Genomic DNA, 25,576 nt, shown 5'->3' on the forward strand with positions numbered 1-25,576 from the left:
AAAGATAAACGACAATTGGATAACTTAAGGCCCATAACTTTATTAAATACAGATTATAAAATTTTCTCTAGCTCAGTTGCAACAAGGCTCAAACAAGGGGTTTCAAGTATAATTAGTGAGACACAATCAGGGTTTTTGAAAGACAGGAACATTCATAATAATATCAGATTGGTTTTAGACTTACTGGACTACAATGATCTGATTAGTGATGACAGTTTTATTCTTTTCTTGGACTTTTATAAAGCTTTCGATTCAGTAGAACATCCTTTTATTTTAGAAACACTAACTCGATTTGGATTTGGGGATAAATTTAGGAAGATAATAGATATACTGTATAATGATATAAATAGCTCTGTGTCATTAGGCTATGGCACTGGTAAAAGATTTGGCGTCAAAAGAGGAATTAGGCAAGGGTGTGGAAGCTCTCCGTTGTTGTTCATAATGGTTGTGGAGATGCTCGCAATTCTAATTAAAAACAGCAGCGTTGCCGGAATTGAGATTATGGACAATTCTTTAATAATTAGTCAACTTGCGGATGACACTACTCTTTTCTTAAAAAATGAACATCAGATTCCCCTGGTAAAACAAATAATCACTACATTCTCAAAAGCTTCAGGCTTAAAGTTAAATTTAAATAAATGTGAATTATTGGCATTAAAGGAGTGTAATTCACAATTACTGTACGATATAAAGGTGAAGAGGGAGGTAAAATATTTGGGCATCACAATTTCAAAAGATCACAAAGTCTTAGAAAAAGTAAATATTTTAGATAATGTTGACAAATGTAAGACAATCCTAAATAAGTGGTTACAAAGAGACATCACAATTTTTGGAAGAATATTATTAACCAAAATGGATAGTTTATCTAGATTTATATATCCAGCTTACTCTCTATCAATATCGAATAAAGTTATTAAAACAATTAATAGCTTGAATTTTAATTTTATTTGGAGGAATAAGTGCCATTATATATCTAAAGATGATTTGGTTAAACCATACATTGAAGGCGGTGGAAACGCAATTGATTTTGACATAATGAATGGTGTTTTGAAACTTAAATGGTTAAAATCCTTCCTAAATAATCCACACTCCATTTGGTTTTTTTATACCAAGTAAGGTCTTTAACACACTAGGGGGTATCGACTTTCTCCTAAAGTGTGACTTTGAAATTACTAAGCTACCTGCTAAACTCTCTGAATTCCATAAACAGATCCTTCTTTATTGGAAAATGTTATTTAAACATAATTTCACTCCACATAATAGCCCAATTTGGAACAATAGATATATACTGATGAACAGAAAATCTATTTTTATTCAAGATTGGTTATCAAAAGGTGTTTGGGCAATTGCCCATTTTGTAGATGAGGAAGGACATGTTCTAGGACATCAAGATTTTTGCCAAAAGTTTAATATCCAATGTTCTAAAAGTAAATTTAATCGGGTTATAAAATCCATTCCATTGTCACTTAAAAACATAGTTGTAAATGATATAATATATTCTGACATCTCCCCCAAGTTAAGGCAATTATATATAGATGGTATTCGATTTTGTGATGTTAAATGCAACAATAAGTTTCTTAGATCTTCATTAAGGAGTCTTTATTCTCCAAATTTACTTAGACGTAATTACATATTAAAAGATTTCCAAAGGGAAGAAATTGAAAAAATAAGAACTGATTATATCACCTTCCCTATCCCTCCTAAAGGGAAAGAAGTCCAATTTAAAATCTTGAATAAAATTTACCCGACAAATAGACTCCTTGGTGCTAGATTCAAAATAGAAACGGGTAATTGTGTATTTTGTGAAACAGAAGAGGAGGATTTGGACCATCTATTCTTTTTGTGCAATTTTATACAAATATTTTGGTTGGATTTTCATACCTGGCTTTATTCCAGTGGGATTCAAATTACCCCATTTACCTTAAATATGATAATGTTTGGAGTGTTTTTGAAAGAAAAGAAAGCTAATTATGGTGTTAATGTGTTATTAATCTTGTGTAAGTATTTTATACATAAATGTCGCTTTTTTAAGATTAAACCAACACTGGCTCACTGGAAAAACGACCTAAACCTGTTGGTTAAATCTTTGACTTTAGTTAAAAAGAAAAAGGCTGCTTTTTTTGTTTCCTTTGTAGAAGATTTTGATTTAGTGAGTTAATAATCTGTTAATTTATGTGACCCCATCTTTATATTTTATTTTCACTATATATGAAAGTTGCTAATATGTAAGAAATGTTTATTCTCTGAATCTGTAATATATGGTGCATTTTGTTTGTATGTTTATATTACTAATAAAAGAAAAACAAAACAAAACAAAAAAAACTTGTCGACATGGCTGCCAACGTCACTGTGACACGCGCAGTGAAGCACGCTCTCCTGCGCAGGAGCCCCGCCCATATACGTCAGGACTCGCCCTGTACGCATGTGCAGCCGATACTCTACGGTTCCCCAGACTCTGGTGACAACAACCGCCCTCCGTTAGCTCACGGACTGTCCGCCTGTCAGGGGCCCGGGGCCGGACGCGCCGTCTGAGAGAGTCCGGGGGACATAGTGTGGGCAGCGGACGCTAAGCGAAAGCCACGACGCCGGAGAGTCGGTGTGCCTTTGGTCCGCACCGCCCGCCCGGTAACAACGCGCCCGCTGCCCGGCAGCTGCTGGCCGGTCGGTCCGTTTACCGAGCCGCCGCTAACGCTAGCAGGCGGGCTAACGCCGCGGCAGATCAGCGTCCCGGTGGCCATTCGTCATGCTCTGCACCCGGTGAGCGGAGCCGCGGGCAGCTGCTAGCCAGGTGCTAACGGCTAGCTCTCCGAGGATGGTCGCAGTGAGGGCGGCTGCTCTGGAGGATCGGCCCGGATGTTCTGAGCTTCACGGCTTCACCCGCCCTGCTGGACCCGGACTGCCGCTCACCGAACCGGGCGTGTGAGTCCGGCTGCTCAGATCCGCGGGAGCGGCAGCCATGCAGGCGGCGCAGCCGCAGTACGACTTCTTCAGCGAAGAGAACTGTCCGAAATGGAGAGGCCTGCTGGTGCCCTCACTGGAAAAGGTAAACACACACACGAACCCGAACAGAGACACACAGACAGACCTTCAGGTGTGTGCAGGTGAGCTGTGTGTGTCCTGACGGTGCTCTGAGCAGGTGTTTGTCTCACCCGAGTCCACCCTCGGGTTGTGGTGCATCGTGGTTACTGAGCATCACGGTGGTCGGCAGGTAAAACTCCACAGAACGATGACAAGAGCTTCATCAGAGCCTTGTGTTGAGGCTGATCCATAAATACCTGGATCATTGTGTCCTCACCTGTTTAGAGGATCACCATCGTCAAACATCAGTCGGACCTCACACTGAAGGTGTTAGTAGTGAGGATGATGATGGTGGTTCCACAGAGGAGGGGCCTGAAAACCGAAGGCTCTTCCACCCATTATACTTTTAAATTATTACTTTTAAAGGATTTTGAATTCTGGATTTAACAGGAAGCCAAAACAGGAGAAATCTGCTCCCTCTTTCTAGTCCCTGTCAGGACTCTTGCTGCAGCATTTTGGATCAGCTGAAGGCTTTCAGGGAGTTTTTAGGACTTCCTGATAATAATGAATTACAGTCGTCCAGCCTGGAAGTAATAAATGCATGAACTAGTTTTTCAGCGTCACTCTCAGACAGGATATTTCTAACTTTAGAGATGTTGCACAAATGGAAGAACGCAGTCTTACATATTTGTTTAATATGTGCGTTGAAGGACATGTCCTGGTCAAACATGACTCCAAGGTTCCTCACAGCTCCATCCTCATCTGCATAGCAGTGTAAATGTATGCTATGTCTTCTAATGATGCTGCCTAAGGGAAGCATGTATAATGTAAACAGAATTGGTCCTAGCACTGAACCCTGTGGAACTCCATAATTAACCTCAGTGTGTGAAGAGGACTCTCCATTTACATGCACAAACTGGAGTCTATTAGATAGATATGATACAAACCACTGCAGCACAGTACCTGTAATACCTACAGCCTGGTTGGAGATTGGCCTGTAGTTAGCAAAGAGCTGTGTGAACAGATGACTTTTACTCAGAAAGATCAATTGGAGAAAAAGAGTCTAAATGAACATCAATGGTACTAAGAGTAGCTGTAGATAATATTACATCTGTGGGATGATTATTGGTAATTTTTTCTCTAAAGATTAAAATGTTATTTGTGAAAAAGTTCATGAAGTCACTACTAGTTAACGTTAAAGGGATGGTTGGCTCAACAGAGCTCCTCTGAGTTTGTTATCCCTGATATGAGGTAACTTCAACTCTGAGTCACTTACCATGGTAACAGACTGTGAACCTAACCTGATAACTGGCAGGTGTTATTCAATAAACGCTGAGTTTCCCTCCTGCTGCACCTGAACCAGCTGACTGACCCTCTCATTTGTTTCCTCGTTCATAGTTGCTGCCAACGCGCACAGAGGAGCAAAATCTGCTGCAGCAGTTTGTTTTTACAAAAACTGAAGTCCCAGATTAATGTTAGTTTGTTGGTTACTTAACGTGAAGCTTTTGCAGTCATTAAGTTGCCAGTATAACAGGACAGAGGCAGCGATGATGTCACAGAGGCAGCGATGTCATCAGTCAGATGTCTGTGGACACTGATGCTGTCAGTCTGTCAGTTTCCTTGCAAACATTTCACACTGATTGATCATCGAGCGTCTGTCTCATTGCTCCAGTCGCTCTGATGGATAAACGTGCCTCACAGTTGGATCTTGGAGATGACGTGAAAATCTGAGTGAAGCTGACGCTGAAGTGACTTTAAGACTCTAACACAGAACTAAATGTGTTTAAAATCAAGTTTTAAGTGCAGCAGACAGCTAGGGCTGGGCCATATTATACCGTTCACGTAGAGCTGGGCGATAGAACGATAACGATATGTATCGCGATATAACTTTTACTCGATAGAGAAATTAAGCTATCGCGATAGACCTCGCCGCTCTTGTCCTCTAAAAAAAAAAAAAAAAGGTCAGCCAATCCAAATTCAGTAGCGCAGAGCTGAACCAATCACAGCCGCAGCGTCACGTCGCGTGACTTGTTACGTGCAGCACAAGTGCCAAGCCGCACGTGTGTTTGTTTGGGAAGCAGCCAGCGGGTAATGGAGGAAATGAGTGTGCCGACTAGAAAAATCAACCGAGCGTGACCGAAGAGAAAACAGATGATGGTTCCAACGCCGGAGAGATTGTCGAACGGAAGAGCCATAGAAGCTCCGTAGTGTGAAGGTATTTCGGCTATTTCAAGTCTGACAAAAAACAGAGTAGCGTGCACTGTAAATTGTGCCGAAAGCAAGTCTGGAAATACAGTAAACTGGTGCATGCGTCACACTGTGCACCACGTTATTGTTTCGGTGAAATGAATTTCTACAATACTGTTAATTCTACTCTCTGCAGTGTTTAAATGCTTACATATACACACAGTTACTGTCCCTCCACACATACGACTCGGTTCTGCTTCTATGCCCCAGCTTTGTTTACTTTTTCCCACCGAGGCTTCTAGACTTCTGATTGGCCAACATTTCTGCACGGTTAGGAATCTAGCGCCACCTGCTGCTTTGGCATGTTCATAGCAGCGTTTTCCTTCATTTCTGCCTTTATGTGTGGACGGGATTATTTTTTTAAAACGAAAACGGAAAATCTCCGTTTTCAAAAATACCCGTGTACGTGTGGACGTAGCCTCAGTCTCTGACTGGAAGCGCTAATTCGTCATTCGGCTTTTGTCAGACTAAAGTAACTGTTAAAACTGTTTGAAAAGCTCAGCTATACAACAAGGAGAGATTGAGAATTTCCTTTTAGTTCTCAGTTTATTTGATATTGACAAAAGTTAGTCAGTTTTGTCTGTTCTTCTGTAAAACAAACTAAGATTTATTTTTAGAATTAATATTTTGTTTCTAAGTGGAATTGACAATTTAGTCTGTTTCGTTTGTTCTATTTTGAAACTTAAACGCTTTAGCGGCTGCCTTTTGTGTAGTTTGCAATATTTGCCTTTATCTATCTGAAAAAGTCTCATGTTCCTTAAGTACATCTACCCTGTTGAACTTATTATGGGAAATAAATATTTAAATAAAAACAAGCTGCTGATTATTTCACATTTTACTTGTGAGCAACGGCACATTTAAATCTTACAAATATAGTTATTTGGCTTATATCGTGATAGATATCGTTATCGCCTGAAATGAAAAAAACATATCGTGATATGAAAAAATCTCATATCGCCCAGCTCTACGTTCACGGTAACACCGGTGTAATGTTGGGCAACGATAAGAAAATGAAATATGGCGATAGAATATGGGTAAAACGCGCATGCGCAGTGCCTTTGTTTTCATGCGCACATGGCGGCGACGGAGAACGAGAAGGGCGAAAGCGGATCGTTGAATGAAACGGATGAACCAGAACTGGTTTGTAAAATGCTGCAGCTTCACTGGTGTGGAACTGGTTTAGCTTTCGTCCGTCAGATACACAACAAAGCACTATTTTTGGTAGCGCATGCTAGCGGGCCGTCGTTATTACCGTGTTTTTTGGAAAATACGGCGCACTTAAAATCAACCCTTTGAGTTTCTGAAAAGCAACAGAGCCCCTTATAATCCCGTGCGCCTTATGTATGAACTCTGGTTGTGTTTACTGACCTAGAAACGATTTTATGTGCACGGCGCTCAGAAATCTGTCAAATGTTTCAGTACGACTTTGCTGAGCTACGAAGCCGCACCGCTTGATGGATTGTCGGAGCATTACGGCTATCATAGGCGGAGCGATACGTACTGTGCTTCAACATAATGTTACCATATTGTGTGTGTATAACCTCTTAAGTTTTGTGGATATTATACATCAGGGGCGATTCTAGGATCAGAGCTTTGGGGGTGCTGAGCACCCAGAGAGCTGCCCATCCAGGCAAGGTAAACTGTACTCGTCACGATGAGACTTCTTCCCCGTCTTTATTAAATCATAAGATTCTTAAATTCATCAGGTCTCTCTGTGCCTGGGTCCTCGTCTCAAAACATGACATCACTGTTTTGTACATTTTAACACAATTTAATCCCACATGTGTGAAAGAAAAGCAAAACACTTTTTTGAAAAGTGTTTTGCTTTTCATCAAATCTGATCAAGGTTATTTAAATGCTGCTAAAGAAGAATGGATTGGAATAAAAATACATATCCTGACCTTAATTACTGGGAGAATAATGAATGATGCTCACAGTGAGTAAGAAGTAAACTGAGAGCATTTTTTGGACAGAGATTCTCTTTTAAAGTGTGTGTATAATATAATAAAAATATATATAAAAAAAAATACACTCCAAAAATAGAGTCCTTGAAATGTACGAAATATTATTACAAAATTAGAAAACTGAGACACCTTGGCCTCTGGTACAATGTATGGAAAGATCTTTACTGCAGATACTAACATGGCTCTGCAGATTTTTTCTTTTCTTTTATCCTATGTCGCCTCAGCTTGAGGTTGGCAAATCTATCACATTTTGGTGGTCAAGTCTCTCAAGCATCTCTTTCTCAACTGACATCACAGCCAGGTGCTGGAGTCGGCTTTGACCCATGGTCCTTCTCAGCCAGGTATGGAGCTGACTCAAGACACTAAAAGACCTCTCACAGCTACAGCTGCTAACTGGGTTTGTTAGGGCAACCTGAATAGCAGTTTTCAGTGTGGGGAAGATCTGATTATCCAGAAGATTGTACAATGTTAACATATCTGGGATGGCACCAGCCTCACTCTCGAGCTTCAAAAAGGTTTTGGCAACCGTGACTTCCTCTGACTGAAGCTCAGTATGGTAACGCAGTGCCAGGGCTGACAACCCAGTTTGTTTAGCAGACTCTGTACAGCAGCTTTAATACAGGGAGACACAACTTCCAGACTCTGAGTAAAATCAGGTTTTTTCTTCTTTGTCAGTTTAACAGTTTCTGCCTGTCACTGCTGTCTGTTTGCTTACCTGGTTCTTCCTGACCTCGTACTTTCTCCTCACGTTCCCTCTTTCCTCTCTCCCTCTTTGGACTGACAATCATACACAAATAGATTCAATTAGATAAAAAATTACATTAATATGAAAAAAACTACTATTAAGATCACCAATAAAAAAAGTCCTCTCTTAGTGTCCTTTCAACCAAAAGGCAAATAACCAAACCACGTGTACATCTGATAAAGGACATAAACATTGAAACACTGATCCAACATGATTCTTGATTGACTCGGTGTCTCTGTACACACACACACACACACACACACACCAGGAGTTATAAGGTTAATGGGCATCCAGCCAGTTAGCTAGTTAGTACTTTGGGTTCAATATCGGCACATATGACAAAATAAGCAGTTTCTCTCATTACATTTCAAACAGGACAGTGGTAACATATACTATTATATATTGTACATATATTTATTAGTTTCAGATGTAGCCATTCTTGTATTTTGCTTGTTTACATTATTGTATTTTGCACAACTCTGTTGCTTGTGAAGCTCGCACACAAGAATTTCACTCACATGTGCTGTACCAATGTACCTGCACATGTGATGTGACAATAAAAGTGATTTGATTTAACAAGAGCAGGCTACGGATAATTTAAAGTTTTAGGTTTTAACCCTTGGATGCACAACCTACCAGTACCTACACTCTTCCACGAGTGGGGTCACAAATGATCCCAAATAAAATCAATACATTTTGCTATAAACTTGGTTGTTATTCTTCAAAATCTTTAAAACGAAGAGTTGTAATATTTTCATATTTGAGGTGTTCCTCATAAAACATGATTGTGACATGAGGCCCTTTGCATTTTTATTTATTTTTTCATTAATTTTAAGAAATTGGAGTTTTTGTATCTTTTGTATCACTTTTTTATGCTTGCTCTGCATATACTGCAGAAGTTGTTCATCCACTGTAACACAGTCACTGAGGATGAATTTCTGCCTGCAGTTGACCAGGAACAGGCCCCATACGTAGCAGAAAGCTGCCATGTGGTTTGTTTTCAGTCGGTAGGCTCTGGTCCTCTTGTTCTCAAAGTGCAAGACGGGCGAATATCTTCAAATCTTTGAATTGACATAGTGGCCTTGTACAATGGGTTATGCAGAGGACTCCAAACACACCGACTGGTACATCCCAGTTCGTCTCATTTCCTGCAAGAACGGTCAATCAAATGAAGGCCAGGAGCTTAAGTTTGATTACATTTTTCCACTCTTTCCCCTGTCTGTGGCGACTCTTCGTGCCTCCATGTTTGTGCATGTCAGCACCTCTTCTATTATATTATCAGACATGAACATCTTCCATGCATCTATTGGGGAGACAGTACTAGACCTAGATAGTCTGGGTCCTCTATATCTGAGATGTCAGATTCTGAGTCAATGCCTCTGACGGGCTCTTCATCCCATCCGTCCTGGATCATTTGTAGAGCCACAGGGATCCTAGCTGGCCTCATAGCAGCTGTGTTACTTTAAATAATAAACCCCCCCCCCCCCCAGAAAGGACAATGTTTGAAATGCACAGGAAACTATAAACAGGGCTGCACATAAATGGTTCGCAGGTGCGCATTCGCTGTCAAAATAAAAGACACGCACCAGATAAGAAGTTGAGACGCTCGTTTGCGTACATAAGATAATCTGGAGGAGGACAGACATTTTATCAGAACTCTTAAAGATGTCGAAGAAGCAAGCTCCATAAGCAATTACTTTTGTGTTCCTCCACCCCCAAAAAAGCGCAATTTCTGGGAATACTTTTATTTTGACAGCGAACGCACACCTGCAGACCACTTATGTGCAGCCCTGACTGTAAATCATATATGTTACTGTGTAAAAATTAATTCCTGATCGATCAGAAGTGGAAGTGGGTCAGTCAGAGTTGCTAAGAATGAACGTTTCATAGAAGATTCCACAGGAACTGCTTGGAGTCATTTCTGACCCCACTTGTGGAAGAGTGGGGTAGTGATACAAAAACTGCATTTTTAATTAATGAAAAATAAATAAAAATGCAAATGGCCTGATGTTACAAACATATTTTATGAGGAATACCTGGAATATGAATATATTACAACTTTTCATTTTAAAGATTTTGAAGAAATGTGGCTGATTTTACAACAGAGCAGGACGGATTGTAGGGCAGCAAACATCGTCAGGAAACACGTTTCCAACACTGCAGGTTACCTGGTGTAATGTTTTTCAGGTAAACAGAAACATGTTCTGACTCCTACCAACTATATAAAGAGTAACTGAAGGTTAAATGCAGCTAATATGTCCTGTTTTAAGGCAGGCGCTTCCACCTCCGCTCCGCTGCGTCTCAGCCACCATCGCTCTGGCAGCACAAGAGCCAGAGCAGGGGAGAGCTGGAACAAACCACTTTGGGAGGGGGGGAGGGGGTTATCTATACTTTTGTTGTTAAAATGTTCCATCTCAAGTACGTACTGTATGTTTTTATATTTTTAGTAGTGTGTCACACAAACAGCAAATATAGTCAAAAAAGGAAGAAATCTTTGGGGGTGCTGTGATTCATTTTCAAAAATGGGCTAAAATCGCCCCTGTTATACATGGTTAAGCTGAGGATGTGTCGGCCAGTTTCCACTGGAAATGCCTTTTGGTTAAACCGTCAGCGAGGAATTTGCACTGTTAAATTTTTATATAACTTTAATGCACATAAAAAAAAAACAGCTGCTTGTTTAAGTGAAAATACATTGATGGGGTTTTTTTTTTGCACTAATACAGTTGTAAATGGCCTGTATTTGTATAGCGCTTTACACAACCAGTCATCCACCCATTCACACACACATTCACCAAAAATATTCATCACGATATACATTTGAAAATTTGCTGTGGCTACAATGTAGCTGCCATCACCAGTGTGTGGATGTGTGTGTGTGTGTAAAGCGCTTTGGGGTCCTTAGGGCCATTTACAACTGTATTAGTGCAAAAAACCCATCAATGTATTTTCACTTAAACAAGCAGCTGTTTTATGTGCGTTAAAGTTATATAAAAATGTAACAGTGCAAATTCCTCGCTGACGGTTTAACCAAAAAGCATTTCAGTGGAAACTGGCCGACACATCCTCAGCTTAACCAAGTATAACATCCACAAAACTTAAAAAGAGGTTATACACACACAATATGGTAACATTATGTTGAAGCACAGTACGTATCACTCCGCGAGGCTCCGCCTACGATAGCCGTAATGCTCCGACAATCCATCAAGCGGTGCGGCTTCGTAGCTCAGCAAAGTCGCACTGAAACATTTGACAGATTTCTGAGCGCCGTGCACATAAAATCGTTTCCAGGTCAGTAAACACAACCAGAGTTCATACATAAGGCGCACGGGATTATAAGGGGCTCTGTTGCTTTTCAGAAACTCAAAGGGTTGATTTTAAGTGCGCCGTATTTTCCAAAAAACACGGTAATAACGACAGCCCGCTAGCATGCGCTACCAAAAATAGTGCTTTGTTGTGTATCTGACGGACGAAAGCTAATTTTACAAACCAAATGTATATCGTGATAAATATTTTTGGTCATATCGCCCTGCTCTAGCAGACAGTGTGATTGTAATCTGATTACATTTCATTTTGAAATGCATTCACAGATTGAAGCTCAGTCATTTAGACAGCATTTTGAGGCTTCGGAGTGTCGGCAGGTTTTCCACTGACAATCACCTGAATCGTTTTCAGCGGCTCGGCCCAGAACGGGAGCATGTGCTCCGGAACAGATCAGCAAACTGTCCGAGTTGCAGATCCTGAGTGGATCACGTTTACAATCGTGGGTTCAAGTTTTATTGTCTTATACAGAGAAACAGTATTGGAACATTTACCTGTAATGAAATTCTTCCTCAGCTTTACATGAACATTAGAAAGTGTACAGCTAAATCAAAGAAGGAAAATAATAATAATAATAATAATAATAATAATAATAATATAAAAATACCAAAGTATTAAATATTAACAATCGTTTGGTATTTACAGTTTGTGCAAAACTGTGCAGTGAGGATTTCAGTTTTATTTATAAAGCACGAAAATGACAACGACGGCGCTTTATGTTGGAAGGTAATAATAATGTCCAGTTCCAATCACATTCAGCAGCTTCTTCTGCATTTATGACCTGAATTCCTGATTTCAAACGTCTCGTCCTTCCAAACTTAAATATCTAAAATCTGTAAACGCTGAGACATTTGTAAACGTCGCATTCATGAGCTGCCCGGCACATTTATTAGTAACTGTCAGGAAGCCACGAGCTGTCAGTGACGCTATGACTGATCTGTGTGTGTGTGTGTGTGTTCAGGTACTGAACCAGGTGCATCCTAACCTGGTGTCCCAGCAGGAGGCGCTGCAGTACGTGGAGGAGCTGATCCTGCAGCTGCTCAGTATGCTGTGTCAGGCTCAGCCGCGCACGTGCCAGGACGTCGAGGTGAGACGGACGCACGCTAACGATAATGCACACCAGGTTCTTTCTGTGTTTACTGTCATTTTTACCATTTAAATAAAGTTTTGATGTTTGCGTCAGAAGTCAGCTGGAAGCAGCTGAACAGCCAATCACATGAGTTCCTGATGATGACATCACTGTGAGGCCGAGGTGGGATCGGCGGCTGCGATGACGTAACGAGGTGCTGTCTGGGGAAAAAAACAAAACGCCACGCTGTTGGCGTTTTAATCCTCAACCCGATCCCTGATATTTGACCTTTGACCCCTGACCTTTGACCCCTGACCGTTCCTCAGACTCACATCCTGTGTGTGTTCGTGTTTGGTGACACGTGCCATCCGTTGATCGCGCTCACAGAGGTCACATGATCCCTCAGGCTGCATCATGTGACAGGACATGATGTCGTGTAAGTGCTGGACATGTGACCAAGCAGCAGACGGTCTAGTGAAAAGCACAGCTGCCGACCGGCTGCACCGCACACCTGGACAGGTGTAAGGATGTAAGTCAGTACTACCTCTCGATACCAGTACTCGTCAGTACTGTGACCGATACTCGTCGTCCCGGTTCCTTGTGATTGTTGCCGAGCAGGTGTGAACACCGAGGGTTAATCGCCGCACAGGTGCCGTTACCTGAGTAATAGAACGCACCGTTTCAGCTCACGCCTCCTAGAGTATTGATGGCACTGACTTCATCGTGCGTCTGCGTGTTCCCAGCACTCGTTCTTCCTCGCCGCAGTGGTCCCGGAGCTGCTCGCAGGTCCATCTGTGGTCTGTGCAGGATCACAGAATCCACCGGCCTGCTCCTCACCAAACATGGCGCTCCTCTTCTTTGGGTCAGTGGACCTGATGCGTCACGTCGTCATGGCGCTCCTTTGTTTTTCCTCATCGTCCACAGCACAGCTCAGCGTTTGAATCATGGATGTGACTCCGGTTCTTGGATGACATCAAGGATTTAGGACAGGAGGCGGTTCTCCAGAAACGCCCGAGCGCAGTCAGAGTCTCCAGTTTGTAAAATCCACTTTTGTGAAGCCAGGCGGAGCTTATCGTTAGGCAGGTTTCTTCCTGTTTCCCACCGTCAGCCTGCTCACAGAGTTTTCTCTGTACTGCTCTTTACCTCACAGCGTAAAGCGCTTTCAGGCGACTGTTGCTGTGATTATATAAATAAGTTGAATCAAGAGACCTGTCAATAACCGAGCCGTGATGACAGAATAACCTCGGGTTATTGGCTCCCTTTATCCACTCAGAGCACAGGACAGGTGTGCTGTGCCGTGTGATCAACTATACCCATGGCTTCAACCCAGAAACCACATCAGATCAAGGGCCGTGCGATATGACCCGGTTATCTCCCGATAACCTCATCTGTCACTAAATGTGCTTTTTCTGTAACTCGACCCGTGTGAGGCGTTTTCAGCGGAGTGTTCTGACCGATGCATGAAACCATCTATTTTTAGATAGAAGTTGTAACGGCCGCCATTTTCTTTGTGAGTCTTTCTACACGGCGTGCTGCGGGGAAACGCCCGTTGTAGCGTTTGAGTCTGAGGTTGGTTTGGAGCACCTGACGGCTCTTTGTTGCTTCTCGTCCGTAAACTCTCTCCACTCTGTCACCTGAGAAGTAGGGCTGGGCAAAACGATTATTTTCCTAATCGATGAATCTGAAGCGATTAATTTTTCGATGCATCGATTAATCTAACGATTCATTTTTCAATCCGATTCGATTTCGATTCGATTAACGATTTTTTTCCCCATTATTTGACTTGTATAGCAATTTCACATTTATTAATTTATGTATATAAATGAAAAACACAAATTTATTCACTTGAAGACCTTTTAATAAAAAAAAAATTGCAAAATAAAGTTGTAGAGGTCGTACAATCAATACAATAGAGATAGCATTTAACAAGAAATGAAATGTGCAAACATATATAAAATTAAGGAAAAGTTAACAAAACATTTCAAATAAATAGCAACACTGGTGTCTTTAAACAAACAAAATGTAACATTCACTTTGCTTTCTGCCAAAAAGTGCTCTTCATTCACAAAACAAAATCCACAATAACATTGTACTACAATCTTCTGTTTTTAACAAAAAATTAAATGTTTTGCAAAACAAATATAAAGGAAATCATAGCAAAAAATTAATAATATACAAACAGCAGCAATGGCGTCTTTGAACAAATAATGAAATGACAAGTTACCCCTAAGTAGGACTCTGTGACCAGACTTGTCCAAGCATCAGTGGTAAGGGAGATTTTGGATGTGGCTTTTTTAGTTCATTCCTTAGTTTCTCCACTGAAGTTTCATACTTTCTCTCCATCATGCTTGTAAAATGACGCAGAGTGTAACTCACCCACAGCAAGTGGTCTCTTGTCTTTTAAAATCATAGCTAAGACGCTCTCAGTAAGTACAGCCACCTCCTGGGGGGTGCATGGTGTACTTCTTCTCTGACAGTAGTCCTCCAGACTTTTCTGTTTATTCCTGAAATCATAAATCACACACAGCACACAGATGAATTCGAATAATTACTAAATAATTATATGGAAAGCATAATATCAAAATAATCTGATAAGGATCTGGTTGAGATAGATAGATACACACATACTGTTATGCCATGTGCTTTCATAGCATAACAGTAAGAGGTTAATAATAATCCCCAATGTTGAACATATGATATGCAGTAATCATGATGGCTGGAAAAGATAACGTTTAAACACCCAGGGCTGATGGCACCTTTACTGGTGCACTGCTTTCTAGTCATTAGATGGCATAACTTTGACCTATAAGATCAAGCTGGAGAAGCATTATGTATAAAAACAGCGTTCAAATAGGATGAAACACATTAAATTTGACAAATCAAGAGTTCATTGTCATTTTGCTTTTGCAAGCACTTTAACAATGTTGTAATAGTGTCCACGACGGCTACGTTTAGCAGGTGGTGCATTATCCTTGTTAACATTTCTCCTGCGGCCAATTCGCTGTCTCACATTTTTGTCTTTCGCCGATTCTGATAATCAGCATTCCGACTCATTTTGCCAGCATGGGCCACAAACCAAAAAAACAATAACAACAGCAGCTGCTATATGTTACTGCTAAGCAGCTTAAATGAGTTTTGCATTTACGGAGGTTGGGTCTTTATCTGTGTCTATGAGTGAGTGTACGTCTACGTGGGGGGGTCTGGATGAATTAACGGGTAAAAACTAGCGTTAGTAAAAAAGTTAAACTTACGGTGGTTTGTCCTTTGCAGAAGCTGCTCCTGGATGCCGTCGTTTGAGGTGCTGGTGCATAGCCGTCGTGCTTTTATGATAGGCCATTTCCACCTCACAAAGCCGGCAAACGACTGAATCACTTCCTTTTCTGTTAAAATATCCCCATACTGTAGAGCTGCGTGTTCGGGTGGAGTGATTTAAGTTGACTGCAACTGCCTCACTCATGATTCCACTACTCGCTGCCACCATGTCTTTTTTTGAAAGTGACGACGCATCGACGCAGATTTTTTTACGTCGACTTTTTTTTTTGTGTTCCAGCCCTACTGAGAAGAGCTCTGTGCTGTTCGAGTCTGAAGTGGCGCCGCTTTGTGCCAGAACTTACGTTGTGCAGTTTTCCATGTCAGACGTTTCATAACCAAACTGTGTCCGCGCAACAGAGGCGGCCCTCGTTTAGGAATAAGGTCCTGGATTTGTGTGGACTGGTCCGTCTGTTTGCAGCTACCTGGTTCTGCCTCGTCTAAACTGGTCGTGCTGGGATTCTCTGTCCCCGCATCCATAAACAGTGGATTTTGCGTCACCGTGAAACAAACGATAGTGTATTATATGAAAGATGTTTTCATTTCGTCATATCGCACAGCCCTGCTCAGATCAGGTGTTGTTTGGTTCTTATCGGCCCAGCCAAGGCGTGCAGGCTACCGGAGTCCGCTTCGTGTCCTGAACCCGCCCCTTTTCTCTCCAGGAGCGCGTGCAGAAGAGTTTTCCTCACCCGATCGATAAGTGGGCACTCAGTGATGCTCAGAGTGCCATTGAGAAGAGGAGGAGGAGGAACCCGCTGGCGCTGCCTGTTGATAAGATCCATCCCCTGCTCAAGGTACATTTCTTCATCATATGGCTTACGCACATTTCCCATGGTGCCTTGAGTGTGTTCACCACGGTGCTGTGCTTTAGGAGGTGCTGGGCTATAAGATCGACCACCAGGTGTCCGTGTACATGGTCGCCGTCCTGGAGTACATCTCTGCGGACATCCTGAAGCTGGCAGGAAATTACGTGAGGAACATTCGACACTATGAGATCTCCCAGCAGGATATCACCGTGGCCATGTGTGCCGACAAGGTCGCACACGCACACGCACACGCACACAACAAAATACAACACAGTCCAGTGAAAGCTCCACACCGTGCAGCCGCTCAGTCCGTCTCATGGTTTGGAGGAACCTTTAAACTCTGCGTGTCTCACCTGTAGGTCTGTGTGTCGCTGTGCAGGTGTTGATGAACATGTTTCACCAGGACGAGGAGGACATCAGTGGCTTCCCGCTAATGGATGAGGAGCCGTCAGCCAATGAGGAGCAGAGTTACTACGAGCTGGTGAAGAGCTTCATGGCGGACTGTCGGCAGTACCTGAGGCAGCTCAACCTGATCATCAGGGTGTTCAGGGAGCCCTTCAACTCCAACTCCATGCTCTTCTCCCAGCACGTATGTCCACCGGTGACATCACTAACTGGTCTGGTGATTGGTGATTCTGTTGTGAGTGACGACGACGTGTTTGATCCGTGACATTCTCAGGTTGGTGTAATTGATGAGTCTCTGATCGATTGCAGGATGTGGAGAGCATCTTCAGTCGGATCCTGGATATCCACGAGGTGACGGTGAAGCTGCTCGGTCTGATCGAGGACACGGTGGAAATGACCGGCGAGGGAAGTCCTCATCCTCTGGTGGGGAGCTGCTTCGAGGACCTGGCTGAGGTCTGTACGCCTGTGGATTGATCTGTTGATCGATCGGTTGTCTGCTTGAGAATGACGTGAGCTTTGATTGGCAGGAGTTGGCTTTCGACCCCTATGAGACGTACGCTCAGGACATGCTGCGCTCTGGCTTCCATGAACACTTCCTCAGTCAGGTGTCCAAACCTGGAGCTTCCTTCCACCTGCAGGTGAGGCCAGTACTCTGATTACAATGGTTCTGTCAGAGAAGGTGAAAGCAGACTTTTCTGACCTTTGACCTCTGGGAGGTTCTGGGATCAGTTAAATAAAAAAATACAGCCTGTAGTGTTTCCTGCACATTCGTTGGCTAACGACTTGTCAATCACAAGTCGTTAGCCAATGAGCGCGCTTTCACAGGCGGAGCCACCTTTCCTCTGATGTCATAAGACAAACAGACGAGCGGGTGCAACGTCAGCTGATTATCATGTGAGACGAACCTCTGCTCAGGTGTGCAGCGTGTTGATAGAGATCGGCGTGTGCGGCGGGTCACGTGACCGCTGATGATGAAGCGTCTGTCTGTGTGTCTGTCTGCAGTCCATCTGCGAGGGCTTTAAAGAGGCCGTTCAGTACGTTCTGCCCAGGCTGCTGCTCACACCTGTTTACCACTGCCTGCACCTGTTCGAGATCCTCAAGGTGAGTCTCCTGACAGAGACGCTTGTACATGTGTGTTAAATCCCGCTGCGCGTTTCTGCACGCTTCCACCCGCAGAGATCAACAGAGGCGATGCCGAACACACAAGTGCACCTGTAACTCACCTGCCTTATACACGCACTATACCTGTATCAAACCTGGTCATAGCACCGCTTTATGATGTGGCGGTATCCTGCCACAGAGCATTCCCTGCAGGCCGGCAGTGGCTGAGCACATGAAACTGGTCCCAGGTGAACCCAGTCAGGTGCGGTGATGGCACGCACCAGTCTCCCGTGGAGCCGGTCCAGGTCTGGGACTTTCCACTGCGGCCGTAAGAGGCTTTGCCCCTCTGAGGGCAAATCTCTGAAATACCTCCAGTCATGTAGTGCAGATTATTTCACAGCTGAGGGCTCACGGGGGGCAGAGGGAGTCCTGGACTCTGATTGGACAGCACAGGTTTTGTTCTTAGTTCTCTGTCTGATGGAGGTAGTTAGCCCCTCCCTTCTCTGTTTCCACAGCAACTGGAGGAGAAGAGTCAGGATGACGAGGATAAAGAGTGTCTGAAACAGGCCATCACGGCTCTGCTCAACCTGCAGAGCAGCATGGAGAGGATCTGCTCCAGGAGCCTGGCCAAGAGGAGGCTCAGGTACGCACACCTGCACGCACACAGACACACACGTGCGCGATGGACGGGCAGAGGGCATGAGTAGAAATGATAATAAGAACCTCATGACCGACAGCAGGTTATTGATCTTTACCTGTTCATCAATAACTAATAATCAGTGTCAGGCGTGTAGACCACACGAGGACTGCTCCTTCACCTGTTCATGGCAAAGAGTCAGCCTTCACCCCTGAGTGTGAGATCCCCGAGCGGAGCCAGGACAGAACCAGAACCGGCCGAGTTCAGCTGTAACTGCCGGGCAGCAGCTCGCACTCTGCACAAACACTGTGGGTGGGACTCCGCCCATCCTCTGCGTTTCCCTTTGGACCAAAATAGAGCAGGATGGGGAGGGGAGGGTTCGTTAGGGTCGCCGGTGGGGGGGTGGCGGTGTTTGGAGGAAGTGGCGTAAGCGCGAGGGCAGCTTATTGTTCTCTGTTAGAAAGAAAAGAGCTCAGAGAGAGAGAGAGGGGAAAGCTGCTGCTGCCGCCCGCTCAGTAAAGTTTCTCCTTTATTACACGACAAACGAGCAGGCGGAGGGCCCACGGTCGATGACTGGCAGGCGGACATGAGGACGTAGGTGACCTCTCTTTGTTCTCTCGTGTTTTCCTGTAGGCGTGATGGTGGTAGACAAAGAGCGGTGGAGGTAAACTGGAGAAAAGCGGCTTAGATACGACCTGTTAGTGTTTTTGTTTGTAGCAGTCGATGCTAAGGACCCAACAGCTAACGAGGGGATTGGCTGGTTTTAAGTTTGAGACGTGGAGCGTTCAGCATCAGGCTCAGAAGAAATGATGATACGAGAAATGTAATGGAGGTGTGGTTAAACTGATGCCCCGCCCACAAGCAGGGATGCTGCTTTGAACTGCATGCTGCATGCTCCCTCTTCTCCATAGCCTGGCGGAAACGGCGTCCGAATCTCCGTGTCTGATTGGTCAGAGCACAGAAGTTTTTGTTCCACCCTAACTGTGAGGAGGTGGAGGTGTTTCCCTCTGTGGCTGAGCACCACTTGTCTGGCTGATAAACTGACCTGAATACAGTGCAGACCGCCGTCCTCCATCTCTTCACTGACGAGTTACAGAAGAGCTGGAAAAGATTTATATCAGCCTGTGAGGCGGGTGGAGGCGGGTGGAGGGAGATAGAATTGGTGGTGCAGTTGGATTCATTGCTGGTTAGAAAAAGATGTGTTTCATAACTCTGAACAACAGATTTTTAAATCCGTCCCGCTGAGACTGAAGTGCAGGTGTCAGGTTTTAGTCATCGACAGTTGAGCACTTGCTGCCATGTTCAGAGCTGACTGGGTGACGTGCTCGGTGCTCAGGTGAGGCGCTCATTACTCCGTGCACTACTTTTGTTAAACTTCTTTTTAAAGCTGAAAGTCACAGCTGGATGGATCCTTGCACAAATCATGCAGATAAGGCTGGTAATGAATGACCAAAGGCAGGTGGATGGAGGCAGGTGGATGGTGTGGGGTAGAGATGCATAAAAGCCAATAATGAAGGTCGGTGCCGGCCGATGGGTTCAGAGTTATACTGATGGTCACTGGTGGGGGCAGATAAATATCAGTAGGTAAACGCCTGGTGTTGGAGGCAGGCCCTGGGTGAGGGAAGTAAATGTGGTCGAGGGTCTGCTGCAGCCCAGTGAAGCCCCGCCTCCACATACCTCGGGGGTTTAAGTTATAATGTGATTAGTGAGCAGCTCGCAGGAACAACAGGCTCAGCGAATAAAGCAGCAGTCCGTCCGCTCTCAGGTCGTCCAATCGATCAGACCTGCAGGGCCGTCGATGCGTCTGATCAGCGCTGCTTCCTCACGCCTGCAGGGTTCACGTCCTGATGACATCACATTGGTGTTTTTCACACGTTGATCAGAACCCAGTACTGCCATTGATAATACACGTGCTCATTAATGACGATGTCACTGTGTCTCTGTCACAGCGTGGCGGTTTGTCCCAGCTGAGGTCCGAGTCGGCCTGCTGTGACCTCACTTCCTGTTGTCGCTGCAGCTTTGCTGGTTTGTACAAAGCCTGACCTCCTCAACCAACCCAATGATGAGTGAGCAGCTCTATTAGCAGTGAACTAACTTCCAATAATTTAGCGATCTGTAGCTGATCAGAAATGTTGATCACGTATGTCTGTGTGACGCACAGGAAGAAAGCAGCAGCTGACAGGAAGTGAAACGTGTAACTCTGACTTCAGCTCATAACTTCAAGAGCTGCTATACAGCTGCTGCTTTTATTGTGAAAGTCCCGTGATTTCCTTAAATGTGTTTCTCACTGAAATCACACAGAGACCCGCCCCCTCTGGCTCTCCAGGGCTCGCAACATTTCAAAATCCTGGTAGTCCTTCGGGCAGGGACTCTTCAGTTTTTGGTAGCCCAAAATAAATTTAAGTAGCCCGAATAAAAGAGAGAGCAATTTTTTGATTGATGTTTTGTTTCCGTTACAATATTATACTTTAATGTATAATATTGGAAACAAAACATCAATCAAAAAATTGTTGAAACACAAATTACAACATTGTATAAAAATTACAATCATCAACTCAAATACTTGGTTCTAATTGAACAGAAATTTCTATGAACTTGTAAGAACTGTGTAGGACATGAATCAGTCTGTGTCAGATCAGAATTTGAAATTTCCACTGAAGTCACGGGTAAGAGGCAAGTGGAACCAAGATCGAGGCAGTTTGCTTTTTGAAGTTTGCAAAGACTGATAAAATTGTGCCAGTGGTAGTTCACTCTTTGCAACATAGTAGCTGTTCTAAACAGATTTTTCAGGTTTATTTTTAGTATATTATTTGCAATTGGTGTTTGTTCTGGGAAAGATATTGCAGACTGAGCAATAATGCATTTCTTGCATTTCTCATGGGTTCTAATGGGGGCCTTTCTTAAAATGACTGGTCCCAGTAACAAAGGCGCTTGTCGACTCAGAAATCGAGGGAAAACCAACAACACACCAGGCAGAACATTATGTTATTTACACGGGTGCACATAAGTGGTCCGCATGTGTGCATTCGCTGTCAAGATAAAAGACGCGCACCAGATAAGAAGTTGCAGCGCGCGTTTGCGTCCATATAAAGGCAGTGTCTTTGTCTGCTAGAGTGGGATTTTCACGGCACATTCTGCACCACATCTCTGTGCATTCATCATTTGTTTGAAGCCAGCTCACCTCCTGCAACCACTTTTCCGAGAATACCGTATTTTCACGACCATAAGGCGCATTGTGCTAAAAGGCGCAGTCTCAGTTATGTGTGCCCTTACTGTATTTAACACACACATAAGGCGCACTGGATTATAGGGCGCATACAAGTACCGTATGCGTATTTAAAAATAAAGCGGGAGCAAACCTGAGTTCGGTACCTTACTCACATTTTTATTACCAGTAATCGTCATCATCAACAACACACAAGCATACAAGTGTGCGTATTTAAAAATAAAGCAGGAGCAAAACAAAGTTTGGTACTCACATTTTTATCATCAATCAAACCCATGGAAGTCCTCATCCTCTGTGTCTGAATTGAACAGCTGCGCTAAATCTCCATCAAACATGCCAAGTTCACTGTCTTCACTGTCAGAGTCACTTTCCGTGCCGTGCGGCTCCTCGGAAACGATGCCGGCTTTTGCGAAAGCTCGAACAACAGTGCCAGCAGACATGTTAGCCCAAGCATCTACAATCCATTGGCAAATTGTGGCGTAACTCGCCCGGCGCTGCCTTCCACTCTTGGTGAAACTGTGGTCTCCATCGGTCATCCATCGCTCCCAGGCCGCTCGCAGCCTTACTTTGAACGGGCGGTTCACGCCGATGTCCAGCGGTTGGAGTTCCTTTGTCAGGCCTCCCGGAATGACAGCAAGCTCACAGTTCATTTGTTTCACTAGTTTTTTCACATCGGCTGTGAGATGGGCACGCATAGAGTCACAGATTAAGAGCGATGGTGATGCGTGGAAAAAACCCACCTGGTCTCCTTACATACATCCGGATGGAAAAATGGCACCGTTTCATAAAAAGTGAAAGTGAAACTGCTTTTAGCCGAATGGTGACCGTCGAAACGCTTCTCCCGCTCGTTCTTTGCTCGATGATCCACCGCTCGAGTCTTTCCTCCAACTCGGGCCACCTCGCCTTATGTCCGCGGAAACTCAGCTGCGTTTTCTTGACCTGCCGGAGCTCGTTTTCTAGCTTCCTCCATTTGCGAACCATCGATTCGTTTATCTTAAATTCTCTCGCCGCTGCTCGATTTCCATGTTCCTCCGCGTAGCTGATGGCCTTCAGTTTAAACTGTGCTCCATAAGCGTGTCTCTTTGCCATTTTCAGGGTTGCGCCCACACTTCACCCTTTAGCGTTCTCATGGTGTTCTCTACTACGTCCTCCTTACAACACACAGGGCGCACTGCGCTATAGGGCGCGCCGTACTTTTTGAAGAAAATCTAAGACTTTTAAGTGCGCCTTATGGTCGTGAAAATACGGTACGCGCTTCTTTTGTGGTTCGTACGCCATCTGACATTTCTTTGGAGGTGGAGGAACATCACAGTAATTGCTTAAAGGAGCTTCTTCGACATCTTTAAGAGTTCTAAACAAATGTCTGTCCTCCTCCTGAAAATCTTATGTACGCAAACACGCGTTGCAACTTCTTATCTTGTGCGTGTTTTTTATTTTGACAGCGAATGCGCACCTGCGGACCACTTATGTGCAGCCCTGGTTATTTAGCTCGTCATATTGCAGCCACAGAAATTCTTTTGTCCATGAAACCATAAAGCTGCACTTTCTTTTTGCCTTATAGTCTGATTTGTCATAACTTCTCCGTTTTGTGGTAAGCTTTTCTTTGGCTGTCACTTCTTCACCCTGACCTGTCTTATTTGGCTCAGCAGAACTGAAATATAAATCCTGCTGCTTTTACACACGGACTCACATAAGCTCAACGATTCTCTGCGCGATCAACCTCTCACATGTTTAAGCTGTGGGAGATTTCACTTGTCATGTTTGCATAGTAAGCTAACGATTAATAAGACGATGTCAGAGGAATTGGTGCACAAATTATCATCACTCACAGATCAGTGCTGTCGCTCTCTATACACAGTTCGCGCGATTGCAAAGTGAAAGCAAAAAACAAGCGCAAATTCAAACGCGACTTCAATATGTCACATATTGACAGTGGCTCACCGATGCCAATGACATAATTACCCAGCTACATTTCTGAAAGAATGCAAAAGCATTGACATATATTTTTCCTTCCTACGATAGGCCGACGGGCAGGGCAGAGATAGATTTTGGTAGTCCGACTGGAAAAATTACTAGCCCCGGGACGTCGGGCTAGTGATATTGCGAGCCCTGCTCTCTCCATCCTCCTCACTAACTCTTCTTCTTCTTCTACATATTCTCGCTCCTGTGTGGTGGCATGCAGCGAGTCGGCGTGCCGTTTCTACTGCCACCAGATGAAGGGTAAGCACCTCGCCATCAAGAAGATGAACGAGATCCAAAAGAACATCGACGGCTGGGAGGGGAAGGACATCGGCCAGTGCTGTAATGAGTTCATCATGGAGGGTACCTTGACCCGCGTCGGCGCCAAACACGAACGCCACATCTTCCTGTTCGACGGCCTGATGATCTGCTGCAAGTCTAATCATGGCCCGCCGCGGCTGCCTGGTGCCAGTTCTACCGCGGAGTACCGCCTCAAAGAAAAGTTCTTCATGCGCAAAGTTCAGATCAACGACAAAGATGACAAGGAGGGCGAGTACCGCCACGCCTTCGAGATCATCCTGAAAGATGGCAACAGTGTGGTGTTTGCCGCCAAGTCTGCAGAGGAGAAGAACGGCTGGATGGCGGCGCTGATCTCGCTGCAGTACCGCAGCACACTGGAGCGCATGCTGGACACCGCCATGCTGCAGGAGGAGAAGGAGGAGCAGATGAGACTCCCGGGCGCCGAGGTGTACCGTTTTGCCGAGCCCGACTCCGAGGAGAACGTCGTGTTCGAGGAGAACGTCCAGTCCAAGTCCGGCATTCCCATCATCAAGGCGGGGACTGTCCTGAAGCTGATCGAGAGACTCACCTTCCACATGTACGCAGGTGAGGCGTGATGTCACACAGGTGAGATGTCGTACTGCTGCTGTTTTAGCTTCTTGACCTGTAGCTTGAGTTTCAACGTGGCAGCGAGGTGAGACTTGGGGGCGATGTGGGCGCCGACTGTGCCGGTGTCCTGCAGGTTTTAGACATGTCAGCTGATTTAAACGGCTAAATGACCTCCAAGTTCTCCAGAGGCCTGCTAATGAACTAATCGTGTGATTCAGGTGTGTCGACCCAGGGTGAGATCTAAAAGCTGCAGGGCACCGGCCCTCGAGGCTGATTGATCTGATCCCTCACTGATCAGCTCGTGTTTTTTCCTTCAGATCCAAACTTCGTCCGGACTTTTCTGACCACCTACAGATCATTCTGCAAACCTCGGGAGCTGCTGGACCTGCTCATAGAGAGGTGAGCTTACCTGCCAGGCACAGTGACCAATCAGAACGCCTGCTCTCACACAGCGGTTTCATTAAAACCCCGTCGTCTCGTGTGTTATTGGGTTTATTTATCATTTAAACAAATAGAACCATATATACAGCAGACTGGCTCATATTTACACCTCAGCTTGTCTCTGGTTGCCTAGCAACACATATTGTTTACACGCAATTTCATGAGAGTCTGGAGAACCAATCGGAGGACATTGAAGGAGCTCGGGCAGAAAAGCATCTGGACTTGTTTAAGTTCCTTGAAGACGTTTCATCCCAGAAGCGTCTTCAGTTCTGAGACCAGATGGTGGAGTCCCAGATTTAAGCCCTATGGGAGCGTCCCCCAAGAGGGTCCTGGACCCCCTATTGATCATCTGCCTGATCAGCATCTATGTCCACTGTGTACGACCATCTTTGAACAGAGGGCGGGGCTTACCACACCAACTGTCTGCCATCTATAATCCAGTC

General features: G+C 44.5%; 1 protein-coding gene across 4 annotated transcripts in view; it reads left to right on the top strand.

The window, feature by feature from the left end:
* The first annotated feature begins 2,408 nt into the window (after positions 1-2,408).
* The window catches only part of sos1 (son of sevenless homolog 1 (Drosophila)), a 44,841-nt gene continuing 21,673 nt past the window's right edge, over positions 2,409-25,576 (top strand). Inside the window, exons 1-11 of one of the 4 annotated variants that reach the window (XM_086297297.1) lie at positions 2,409-3,043; positions 12,254-12,379; positions 16,333-16,464; positions 16,542-16,706; positions 16,856-17,116; positions 17,191-17,334; positions 17,409-17,519; positions 17,884-17,982; positions 18,498-18,625; positions 24,028-24,689; positions 25,010-25,091. In XM_086297297.1, the coding sequence (XP_086153423.1) occupies positions 2,957-3,043; positions 12,254-12,379; positions 16,333-16,464; positions 16,542-16,706; positions 16,856-17,116; positions 17,191-17,334; positions 17,409-17,519; positions 17,884-17,982; positions 18,498-18,625; positions 24,028-24,689; positions 25,010-25,091 (1,997 nt within the window). In that variant the 5' untranslated portion in view covers positions 2,409-2,956. The remainder of the gene's footprint in view (positions 3,044-12,253; positions 12,380-16,332; positions 16,465-16,541; positions 16,707-16,855; positions 17,117-17,190; positions 17,335-17,408; positions 17,520-17,883; positions 17,983-18,497; positions 18,626-24,027; positions 24,690-25,009; positions 25,092-25,576) is intronic. The other 3 variants (XM_086297298.1, XM_086297299.1, XM_086297300.1) reach the window with 3 other exon arrangements.

The sequence above is a fragment of the Aulonocara sp. 'chitande type north' Nkhata Bay genome, linkage group LG6 (genome assembly GCF_057382095.1).
Source record: "Aulonocara sp. 'chitande type north' Nkhata Bay isolate Kocher_YH1m ecotype deep benthic linkage group LG6, A_spYH_male_GT1.1, whole genome shotgun sequence".
NCBI classification, from domain to species: domain Eukaryota; kingdom Metazoa; phylum Chordata; class Actinopteri; order Cichliformes; family Cichlidae; genus Aulonocara; species Aulonocara sp. 'chitande type north' Nkhata Bay.